General features: G+C 33.3%; 1 protein-coding gene across 4 annotated transcripts; it reads right to left on the reverse strand.

The window, feature by feature from the left end:
• Positions 1-7863: 7863 nt before the first annotated feature.
• On the reverse strand, positions 7864-12304 carry NAC176 (NAC domain-containing protein 176). 4 transcript variants are annotated; one of them, XM_041009111.1, is made up of 4 exons: positions 12113-12304; positions 11677-11890; positions 10810-11084; positions 7864-9316 (listed from the first exon to the last, which is right to left on the reverse strand). In XM_041009111.1, exons 1-4 carry the CDS (start codon positions 12116-12118, stop codon positions 8693-8695), a joined length of 1119 nt encoding a protein of 372 aa, XP_040865045.1. In that variant the 5' UTR covers positions 12119-12304; the 3' UTR covers positions 7864-8692. The 4 variants fall into 4 exon arrangements, with proteins under 4 accessions (XP_040865045.1, XP_006596169.2, XP_040865044.1 ...); XM_006596106.4 differs by having other exon boundaries at positions 7864-9319; XM_041009110.1 differs by lacking the exon at positions 12113-12304 and having other exon boundaries at positions 11677-12018.
• Between the last annotated feature and the right edge of the window lie 823 nt (positions 12305-13127).

Here is a 13127-nt window from a genome sequence, read left to right on the forward strand (position 1 = left end):
ATAGAACACGAGAAGAAAAGAAAACTCACAAGATTTTGAGATCAGTGAGACAAGTAAGTTCTCTTGGGATGGATCATGTCAACATGTTGTTCAGTCGCCTAATTCATCAATGCAAATGGGTTAGTAAAACAGGCAAAAATTTATACATAACTGAAGAACAAAAATCAAAAACAAAATAAAAGGTTTTGCCTGCTTGAAGTCTTGCTTCCCCAAAACCCTTAAATCATCATAGAGAGATTTTACCTGCAAAAAAATCACATTGATAGTTGCTCAAACAATGCACAATCACATAATTTAGACAAAAAATACCTCTTCACTAGTTAGGTCATGATCCTTGATTAGTGAATCAGCTGGATCGGTAAAGGTTATGGAAGTGACTAAACCAAGGATCTCCAGAGGAGAATTTGACCAAATGAAATTTGCAACTGAAGACACCTTCCTCAAAGTTGTGTTTACATCTTCATAGTTGTAGTCACAAAGTAGTTAGCAACAACAGGTACCATATGTTTGGAAGACAAAACCACAATAAAAGGGTAAGCAATTAAGGGGGTGGGAATGGGGAACAATAAGTCTACTATTCATAGCAATAAATCAGCTCAAGCAATTGAACTGCCAACTATTTTGCATTCTTAATGTTTTCAGTTTTTCAGGATACCTTACCAATCATTGTAATTAGTTTGTTATGCAATATTGCTTGTGATGAATATAGCAGATAAAAAATTAAGATCATCCATTCCATTGCAAGAAGATGACTAGAATAATTTGAGAAAGTATGCCACAGAAAAGCTAATACAAATTAAAAGTCAAACCAAGTCTTTTAAAGAGGCACTAATTACCCATCACGATGCCTTTTTTGCTTAGTATCTCTAAGTACATCCATCACCTGCATCACCAATACACCAATCACCACCCTAGAAAACCAAACCAAATGAACCAAAAACGAACAAAACTAAAAATGTCAACCCATCATCCCCGAAAACAAACTGAATTATCAATATATATAAATTATAAGGGAAAACTTTTATCTCCTAAGGAGAAAAGTTATACATGAGATTATTGTTAATTATCATAAAAAATGAGTATATATGTTCCAAAGACAAGTAAAATACTAATAAGAACCAACCTTTTTGTTCCGCATTTTCCTTAGAACCTGTAATTGTTTATGCATTTTCTTCATTCCATTTTCTGCACATATGCAGATTTATCACTAAATTAGCCTTCCACCCATTTTGCACATTCTCTGCATATTTCACGAAACTTAATTAGGAAAAATTTAATCAAATGAAAACATTTTGCTAGGATATGAAGCTTAATTAGGAAAAACTTAATCAAATGAAAACATTTTGCTGGGATATGAAGCTTAATTAGGAAAAATTTAATCAAATGAAAACATTTTGGTGTGAATCTTAATAAAATAAACTTTTCTGTCAGTGCTTGTCAATTCAATTCAACGCACAAGACCCATGTGAAGTTGCACCGAAGTTTCCATGAAGCCACAATCTATTACCTCCGTAGCCCTAATGATAAACTTTATTCACCTAACCCCTCTATTTGCCAATAACAACAGATAGTTCTAACAGTTTCAAGAATGATATAAGTTATAATAAAGTTGTTTAGCAGGGATAAAAAAAAGAAGCGGAAAATGAAGAACCTATCCCCAATAGGCTTAGTGAAAATCTGAAGCAGAGTACAAAAAGAAGCCTGAAATTGTTGTTTTCTTCTGTTGAATTCAAAACCAGTATTTTCTACTCAACAAGAAAAAAATAAACAAAAAGATATTGATGTATAACTATAGCATAGACAATATAGATAAAACCAGTGTTTTCTACTCATGAGAAATTGGCCTAAACCTCTCATAAACCATATGTCACCACATAAAGAGAACACGGTAATAACAAATGTATAATAACATTAAGAAGTAACCCTAGAAATGAAACAAACTACATCCCAAATAATCAAAATGGAAGCACCCCATTGCTCAGAAAATATGCTTCAGCACATTCAAACACTGTTTGCAGATGTCCCAACAGATTGAAAATGCAAGAAGATAAGAGCTACATATCGATGTTCAACATTTCCTCAAAAAGCCAAACAATATAGTGCATCAACAATCCCGAACACTACTGATTCAAATAAAACACAAAATCAAATAGTATTAAAAAAGAAAATTCACAAAGTGATTCTGATTGCCAAAAAAAAAACTTAAACCAGTGGAATGAAGTAAAACTATTGACTCGGATCAACAGTGGAAGCCGTGGAAATAATAAGAAAAACAAAGCAAGGGTTCTAATTAGGGATTATAGTGAGTATAAGAAAATCAATGGAAGGGAGAACTCTCTTAATCACGACGAGTTAACGAGTGGAATCAACAATTGAGAAAGCGAGTCGAAGCCAAGTGAGGGAGCGCGACGACTCTGAAACCCTAGCAGAGTGTGGGAAAAACAGAGACGCCAATGTTTTAAGTTTTTTCGGTTCTTCAATACTTGCTTCGGAGACCCTAGTGGAGACGACAATGTCGAGGCCTCGAATCCCGGTAGGAACCACCGCGACGGATCTGCATGTGGCGGCTACGACCCGACGTCCTTATAGCTGACGTATCGAAGCACCACGTCACCGTAAAGGAACACCTCCGTGAAGCCGGTGCAGCCGTCGAGGAGAACCGTAGATGACTACCTCTTCAACTTCCTCTTCGTGGTGCAGGACAAAGAGAGTGATGAGGAATTTAAGGTTTTAATTATGAGAGTGATTAAAATAAGGGTAGGACTGAGAGAGGCGATTCGCATTCCCTCTCGCATTCTACATCGGTTCTACAAGAACCGATGTCATAATGAATTTTCAAAGACGGGTTTATCAAAACCACCTTTAAAATTTTCCAATTATTTACAAAAATGTCACTGCTTTACTTATGACATCGGTTTTTATATAACTGTTGTAAAACCTGCGTCATAGAATACCATTTTTGTGGTAGTGAAAAACAAAAACAGACTCAGAAAGAAAGAATGCAACATAATGAGCATCAAAACTGAGTAATTGACAAAAGAGAAGATCAATCGACTAGCTGATCGAAATCCGTAAGCTTTTCGATGAGGACGACTTACCCTTACCCTTCTCTTTCTCTTATGCTTTGTCTTCCTCTTTTTCTTCTTCGTCTTCGACATTGTCTTTTTCTCGAACATTCTCCTTCCAAGTCCAAACCCTAAATACCCCCCCCCCCTCAGAACAAACGCCGCCACCCTTAGATCCCACCACCACCGTCTCCGTCACTCCACAACCACTAATCCCAATCTCGAAATACTCCTCTCCTCGCAAAAAACCCCAACCACCATAGGGAAGTATGAATGACATGATTAAAATGTCTTTGATGAACTTCAGAGAAGCGTCTTCGTCACAAGGTTATGATGATGATGGGTTGCACTTGCACACCGAAGCGAATTATGAAAAGCTTATCAGAAAGGTTATTTAAGGAGATTCTCTCGATGTTGATGCAATAAAAACCCTTCTTCCCCAAATCTCACCTTATGCAAGGACTACTCTCCATTTCCAATCTACAGAAACAACACATAATCAATCGCCTTTATTTTCTTTCTCATGCCACCATATTTCTAAATTACTAACACTCTAACAACCAATTAAATAAAATATCACTTTTCATTTACAATGTGACTTGGGAGAGAAGATCTAGGGAAGAAGGGTAAGAGGGGAGTAGAGGAGGTTTAGTGGGTAACAACGATGTTTTTGGTGGTGGTAGATGGTAATCGCTTGCCAGTGATAGTGGAGGAGCAATCGAGATTGTGGCGCGAAAGGTGCACTGTTGCCGAAAATCGTATCTGGGGCGACGAATGGTGGTCGATGGTAGAGTAGCCAAAGAGAAGAAGAAGGATGGTGGTAAGGTGTGGTAGGGTGCACCATAATATTATGGAATGAAATCAATTTAAAGGATATTATTTTTTGTGCACCTTACACAAGGTACATAGCTTGTGCACCTTACACAAGTTACATAGCTTGTGCACCATAGCCTGCACCATGCAAGTGAAGTTAGAAATACACACATCCTAGTATGTCACTATTTAGCATGTCATCTCTTAAACACATAAATGGTAATTTGTATGTGGAAACCTTTTTTTAAAATTTTTAAACATTTTAAAAATTAGGGAAAATAAGTTTTGCCTAAATGATGGTTAAATTATATTGTCATTCCCTTATTTAATAAAATTAACTTTCATTCTCTTAAAGATCAACCTTTTCTTGGTAAGCTGTTTAAGGTGAGATACTTCCCAAGGAAATTTTTTCTAAATGCACTCCTAGGTAATAATCCAAGTTTTAACTGGAGGAGTATTTGGTTAGCCAATGGAGTGGTGTAAGATGGTCTAAGGTGGAAGTTGGGAGATGGATCTAAAATTAGTGTTGGTTAGGATCCATGGTTAAGAGACAAGGAGAATGCTTTTGTTAATGATCAATTAAGACAACTAACAGGTGATATAAAATTTAGTCAGTTGATTGATCATGAGAGAGAGTGGTGGAAGATGTAGATTGTTCAAGCTATCCTCCATGAAGATGATGTGAAATTTGTGATATCTATACCATTGGTGGACACGAGGAAGGAAGAAGAGGTGGTGTAGAGGGGTAGTAATGAGTGTATCTACACAAGCAAAGAATGAATACAAGTGGGAATATAATCAAACACATTGCAAGCATTAAATCTTGAAGCTCTAGCTAGCTTATGAGCTACATGATTTGTTTGCCTCCTTTCAAAACTCACCCTTGAGTTTGTGATATTTTGAATTTTATCTCTACAATTTGATAAAATGACATGAAACTCAAAGAGAGCATCTACTTTATTGTTGAAACTATTAGTTACCATTTTTGAGTCAACTTCAAAAATTACATTGTGATATCCAAGATCATGAATCCATGCGATCGCCTGGTATAGGCCCCAAGCCTTCACTTCTGATGGTGAAGGGTTGCCATTGTGCAGTGAAGTTTTTGCTTTCATGAACTCTCAATTGTCTCCTCTAATGTAGATGCCAATCCCAAAGGTGCTGTTGTCGCTAAAATGAGCCGCATCAAGGTTACATTTGATTGTGGTTGGTTGAAAGGGTCTCTATTTGATGTTTTGGTCTTCATCTTGTGTAATGGATCATACTTTCAATGAACGAGCATTTAGCCATTCATGATAGAATCGATTGTGATGGCTAGTGACATATCATGTAGCTTCTCTAAATCATCCCATATTTTCTTGTTCCTTTGAATCTAGATGCACCATAAAACAAAGCAATTTGAGCATTCTGTGTCAGGCTAAGGTTGCTATAATAATTCAAACACAAGTTCATTGATGCCATTAACCAAGAAAGATTTTTCAAAAATAGCTCCCACAATCTTGCTAGTTTCCATACTTATTGGGCTCTAGGATAGGTCACAAATAATTGCCAAGCATTCTCCATTTCTGACAAATAGTAAGCACAAGTAGCAGGGTAATTTATACCTTTTTTAGATAATCAAGCTCGAGTTAGGAGGTAATCTCTTTGAATTCTCCAGGTGAACTGCAATATTTTAGGTGGAATTTTGAGATTCCAAATCAAAGACCAATTCCCAGCAACCTTTAAATGAGAAGTATCTAGAATTGACTCAATGATGCCATGATAAACACTTTGGACATTGTATTTTCCATCTTGACTGTAGCTCCAAATCAGCTCATCATTTGATTGATAGTTCAAGAGAGGTTTCTTTAATATTTCTTGCATCTTCATCATTGAAGATTCCTTCAATCAATTCTTTGTCCCGTTCTTGCGAAACATGGTTAATGAGATTCCCTACCACCAAATTTTTTTAGACCTGCAATTGTGGGAGATATGATATAGGGGTTGTCAAAATATTTTAACCATGGTTGGGTGCACACATTTATAGAGCTTCCATTTCTAATCCTTCATCTCATGCCTTGTCTTACCCCTATGGTGAAGTGTGAATACTACACCAAACAAAACTTGGATTATGTCCTAGAGGGGCATCCAAAAAATTCCTTGAAGGAAAATATTTAGCTTTGAACACCTTTAAAACAATAGTATCATCATTTGTTAACAATCTTCAACCTTGCTTCCCTAGCATAACAAAATTAAAAGCATGGAAATGTTTGAAACCTAAGCCTCCAAATTCTTTTTTCATTGTAAGTTTCTCCTAGTTGAGCCAATGAATTGCTTTTAAGGAGCTATTGTTAGAACCCCACCAAAAGGAATTCATCATTTTTTCAAGCTCATCTTGTAAGGTGGAAGGGAGTAGAAAAACACTCATGCAGTAGGTGGGAATAAATTGAGCTATAGATTTGATAAGAATTTCTTTACCCGCTTTGGAGAGATGCTTTGTTGACTAGTGATTTATGTGGTTCCGTAATCTGTCTTTGGAGAGATGCTTTGTTTACCCGCCAATGATAGATGGGAGGCTCAAATATTTACCCTCTCCTACACTTTGTGAGACCCCAAGAGACGATGAAATTCTGCTTCTTGTATCTGAAGGTGAGTCATTGTTGAAAAAAATTCTGACTTCTAGAAGCTAATGAGTTGACCAGAAGTATGCCATAAGTGTTTAGAATCTCCTTTTAGAACATTTGTTTCCTTTTCTTCTATCTTGCAAAACAAAAAAAGTCATCAACAAATAATAGGTGTGAAGTGATGGAGGCTCCTGTACACACCTTCACTTATGGATATCTTTCTTATTCTCATGATATTTTAGAAGTGAAGAAATTTCCTCTTTGCATAAGATGAACAAGAGGACAATGAGTCCCCCTTCCTGAGTCCTCTCCCTAGAGAAATTTGAGGCCCACAAAATCATTATTAATAATCATTATTAATAAAAACAAAATATTTCACTGTTTGAAATGTATACTGCTAGTATGTTAATGTTTGAAATGTATACTGCTAGTATGTTAAAGGTGGTGGATAACTATAAACAAATTTCTTATGAGTATTTTTTTTCTCTTAACTTCTAATCATTAAAATCATCAATAATTAATTTTAAAAATTCTGTTAATTATTAGCTATTGTCTTAAAAACATAATTCAGAATTTTTATTTCACTTTCTGAAGTCTCAATTTTCACAATAGATATTAAAAACTCGTTGTCAATATATAAGGACAAGAGTCATAAGAGGAAATTGTTAGTTCAATTCGCTTATGAGCTAACGTGTCACTTGGGATATATATATATATATATATATATATATATATATATATATATATATATATATATATATATATATATATATTAAATTTCATGTAAGTTTTTTTATCATCATTGATATCAAATATTTTCTTTGTTCATAACTAATTTTTATTAAAAAATTTGTTTGATCATTCTATAATAAGATTCCTTTATTAATCACATTTTTTTTTATCTATAACACTTTAACTCAACTTTATTTAAAAGGATGGAATTCAATATAATTCTACTTGAACCAACAATATAATAGGTTGGCTAATAAACTCCATATCTCTAAATATATTTGCGTAAAATGCGTGAAGAATAACATTTTGATAACTATTGTTTCAAACTCTTTTGGAATTATACAAATTCGTAAATGAGTTAAATATTTAAAAAAATATATTGAGATTCCTAGATAAATTAATGCAGTGTTTGACTTCTTTCTGTTTTTGTTTTAATTTTCTTTTTCTCTTTGAAAAGAGAGTTTCTCCAATTAACTTTTGTAACAGTTTTAATTTTTTTCATTAAAGAAAAGTTACATTTTTTAATAAAAAAACTTTTTTAAATTGCACATTTGATCTGGGTAACTTTTCCATAAATGTCTTATAGCTAAATAGTTTAAGAAAAATGCTGTTTAGTACATATTTCTTTTTTGTACTAATATTACAAAAGAATATGATTGGCTGACAACTTAAAAGAAGGATATACATTAACGTAAAAAAAAAAAACCTCTTACAATGATCCCACGCCATGTATGATGATTTATTCTGCAGAGGAATTCAACCAATCTCCATTAAGAAAAAAAAATGTGCAAAGATCAAGATCCCTTCATCATAATAACCGATCGTAACACTCAGTACGAATCTAAAAATTATTAGTTTAGAACAATACTTATATACAAATTAGCCGAGGCAATATTCATGTTATAAATTTTTTTAGCTATATTTTAAATTATGGAGGCAATTTATATCCATAAAAATACATTATATTGAAAAAATTAAAATTCTTGTGGCCCAGCTGCCCCCCAAGCCTCCAAAGTGGATACGTCCATGGTAACACTGAAAATGCAACAAGTCTCAAACATGGGATGAGAAGCTAAAAACACAATCATGATGTCTGTATATATAGAGGTTATCAACTAAGAGAGAGCAATTGATAAACATTAAGAACATGGAAAAGAAAAAGTTTCTTGGCACAAGTCTTGTGTTGCACAAAGTATTTTTACCTGAATGAGACTTAAAAACACTTGAAAAGGCATAAATATTAATGGTAGCTGATCCAACTATAGTTTACGTACTAAATATTTCCTTTCAGTGAACACATGTATCTCTCGGGCAGAAACCAAATATTATATTAATCCTTCCAAATACTAAGAGTTTTAATAGGCACGGATAAGTTTGAACTGTTGACTACATACTTGAGTAATGTTATCACTCAATCATATCACACAATCGGTTATTTAAGTACTATATATTATATCTAATTAATAATGGCCTCCCAATTTAGTAGGAAGGCCAGTAATTGTCAAGATCCATGCAATGGTCCATGCCCATGTACCTATTGCCATGAGAATTTGCACTGGCCACTTCTCCACCATACCCTACATTGTCAGCAGCAAGAGCAATATTGGGTGTCACCATGTTGGAACTGAAGTCATGATGCACTTGGGCAATTGTGTGAGCAGGAGATGGCTGTGGTGGTGGCATCATTGGCCTCAAAAGGGATTGTTGTGCTTGTGCGGTGGTAGTAGCAACTGTTCCTCCCAGATTCAAATTAAGGCCAGAAATAGTAAACCCTTCTCCTCCTCCTCCTGCTACTGGGTTGTTCAAATGAGAGTATTGCATTGGTAAGTTCATGTTCATCACATTCACATTTGTGGGTCCACCACCTCTCAAAACCCTAGTCACTTCAGCTACCTCTGAAGGGTTCATCATGTAGTTTCTTCCATAAAGGAAATGAGCAGCAGCAGCAGGGTCTGCAAGGTGCATCATTGGTGGTGGTGGCATAATGCTAGGGCCAACTTCCAGACTAAAAGGATTCAGATTCAATGCTCTGATGTGGCTGGAAGAGGGGAACTTTTTTGCACCAGCACTCTTGCGGAATACCCTGCAAACCACCCATTCATCCTGCTGTGTATATGAGAGTGTACGTGAGTGTTAATGTTGGAAAATGATGCTTTGACACCCTAAAAATGTGTTTACATATCCTTAGAAGAAGTGAGAGATAAGGAGTAATAGAAAGTAGGTAATAACAAACCTGAGGGATGTCGTAATGAGAAAAGAAGAGACAAAATAGAAAGGAGAGTAGAAAGGAGAGAGTGGCGATATTTTGAAACCCCATGAATATTTCAAACACCCCACCGATAATTTTTTAATTTTTTATATTCTTTTCTTTTTATCACATTATATAATCTATTATACATTTTTTTTATTCTCTTTCTCTCACTAGGTGTCTTTTAGTATTTAGATGTCAAAAGGTATTTTCCAATGGGAAATAAGGTGGTAGGAAGTAAAAGAGTTGTAAAAATAATGTAAAGTTACATAAATAATCAATCACATTCTCTTCTCATTATATTTTTTTTCTTATATCGTTTTTATTTTTTATAGCCTTAATTAAGTTTTTTATACATGAAAAATAATTCATTTTTATATTATTATCTATCATTCATTTTTTCAATTAAATATCTGAAAAAAATTTATGTTTCAATTTATTATCTATCGTTATTCTCCTTCTGTTGAGTAATGATTTGGGTATTTTTTGGATAGCTTTCAAATATTGTTCATGATTAAATAGGTAGAGATACGTGGACAGTTAATATGATTATAGTTATTAATAAGTAATATTATAAATTTATTTTGTAATTCGATACAAATTAAGTCATGTTTAGGATTTTTAAGGTCATTTAATTGATTTTATTCGGATTATTATATAAAGGTATATATTTTCTAATAAATTTATTTAGCTTGTAAAGAAAGAATATACATGTTAGCAAGTAAAGAGTTTAAGTCGACAATAATTGCGTCTACTCTTGTAGCGTAAATACAACTTCATCCAAATGTATAAGCAGTTTTATTTGGTTTACATAAAAAGAAACGACTATTTCACACTCTTTGGGTTACGCCTCATTTCTACCCACCCACAGGGTTTTAAAATGCTAATCGCAATTGAGATTTGAAAATTTGCACAGGTAAATGAGTTTAAATGTAATGTTATGACTATACAAGTAATTGAAAGGAGAGAAAAAAATAAAGAGAAATATATAATATTTTTTTCTTTTCATTTCTTTAATTTTGATGTTTCAGTTTTTTATTTTTTCCTCAAAATAATTACTATTTAAAAAATTCAGAGTCTAATTAATATTTTTTTTATAAATATATCTTTATTTATAATACTCACAACTAGTAATGTAGACATCATAAATAAAGGTATTAAATAAGAAAATTTTAGTTTATATATAATATTTTTTTAGTTTCATTAAATATTTCTTAATTCCAGTATGATAACCCTAAACATAAAAAGAAATGAGAAGGATGAAATATAAAATAGTGAGTGAAAAAAATCATCATCCCTACATAATTGGAGGATATTATTCTATGCTTGCTTGTCTATTAATTTATACCTTGTTGGTTCTGAAGCTGCTGGATTTTGAATGAATGCGGTATTCATGCATGACCCAGTTGCTTTTCTCTCCTCTGGGAGCCCTGCCTTTGTAGAAAACCAAAGTCTTCTTCATACCAACCAACTCCGATGTAGCACTGTTGAGGATCTCTTTGTCTTTTCCTGTGGTTTTCCAGTACCCTGTGTTCGTGGCTCGGTTGGTTCTAACACCCGTTGGGTACTTACGATCTCTTAGACTGAAGAAGTACCATTCTTTTTGTCCCATTTTCGCCTTCTCTATTTCACAGAAACAATTTAATAAAAATATATTAATAGAGGAAATTAACTGATGCTAATTAGTCAGAATAAATTAGATAGGAATGTTTAATAATTTCATTTTGCTTACTAAAGAAAAAGATTTTAATGTTTAATGTGGAAAATAATTTGCTTTAGATAATGGAGGATGCTATCAAATTAAGTATATATAGTACGTAAATCTTCAACCAAATCACAAGACAAACTTATACACCTTAAAATTATATATATATATGATGAAATTGGAATACGTGCATCAATAACTTGCTTGTGAAAAGGGTGTGATATCTTGTATATCATATAGAAACCCTAGATGCATGGCGTTGACTATTTTCAGAACAGCATGTATGGAAATTAGACCAGGAGAAATATGTAAGTACTAAAATTGATGAACAAATTTAGCAAATATATACAGTATATTGATGGATCTGTAATTTCTTGATAAATAAATATGCAAAGGATAATGAAAAGTGCAAAATCCAATGAATTTTTGCAACTATTTATAGCATACGCATGAATCTACATATGAATTTCTAATTAAACGAAAAACAAGGTTTTATGTAAGATAAACTACCCGGAAGCTCCCATGGCTCACATTTGTTGAGATCTACATCAGCTATTGCTTTGCCTGTAAAATTAGAATCTGAAATCTTGTTTGTAAGATAGTAAGAGATGAGTTCTTCATCGGTCGGATGAAACCGAAATCCTGGTGGGAGGGTTTCCTCCTTCTCATGATTCCCTTCCATTTCAATATCCTTACCCTCTTTGGTAATAACTTCCTTGTCTTTCTGTAACATAAAAAAAATAACATCATGTATTGATGTACAAATTGCTATAAGAGCTTCAAATTTTGAAAATTAAAAGCCAGATGTATAAATGGTTAAAGAAAATTAAACTACATAGCTAGAAAGCGCTCTGATTTTATATATAAATCCCTTATTCAAAAACAAAGAAAGCAATAATTGTAAAATCAATTATAGGATCTGTTTGAATAATGACTTGCTGCTTACTTGCATGGAGAGAAAAACTTTTCTTCAATTCAGGGTTTGATGCTTTATATGAGCAAGGTTATTCACAAGAAACACTGACTTGAGGGTTACTACAATTGATTTCCTAGTGTAAAGGAGATTCAGGGGGATGGAGCTTTCTAATTAGTAATCACCACCATGCATGAGAAGTTAAAGAATTTAAGTACAAAGTCATTGAAGAATACAGACAAGTGTGTTTGTGAAGCTTTAACCAAACGTGGGTCTTTTAACCTTCTTGTTGCATTGAACAGCTGTGAATTCCGAGAAAGATACCTAGACTTGAAGTAAAATGACAATCTTGACCTTGTTGTCGTATGTTGTGTTTCAATGAACTATTCTATGCAATCGGAAAATGTTGAAAGTTTCGAAGTCCAACAACTGAATATATTTCTTGAATTATCAATTTTCTTCATGTCACGTGTATTAAGTTATATAACATACTAATTATAGAAGTATACAATACCATAAACTTAAAAAAGAAAACATCCAAAATATATGAAAATTAAGATATATGACAAACATTCCTAGATCATATGCATGTGTGTCATTAATACGTTAATCAATTGCAAATATGCTAATAAAATAAGACGTTAATAAGTATGCACTAAGTGTAGGCTTCTTTGTTAAAAAATGTGTAGGTTCCTACACTGCTAGTAATTAAAAATTATTATTGGTATGAGTTTTATTATGATTGAAGTAGGCTTAAATAGGTCAAAGTGTAACTATGATAATTGAAGTAGGCCTAAATAGGTCAAAATGTAACTATGATAATTAAGGTCAAATAAGGTTCAAGTGTGATATTAATGATTGAACAAGATTCAATTAGGTCTTATTATAATACTAATGATTGACTAAGGCCGAATAAGCGAACATGTAACATTATGATTGGTCAAGACTTAATAAGGCCCAAAGTAACACTAATGGTTGGCTAAGTGATAAATCAATTTTTGAGTGGTATTTTGTATGAGTTTTTGTGTCATTTGGCATGTATTTTCTT

This window comes from Glycine max, chromosome 14 (genome assembly GCF_000004515.6).
Source record: "Glycine max cultivar Williams 82 chromosome 14, Glycine_max_v4.0, whole genome shotgun sequence".
Lineage (NCBI taxonomy): Eukaryota > Viridiplantae > Streptophyta > Magnoliopsida > Fabales > Fabaceae > Glycine > Glycine max.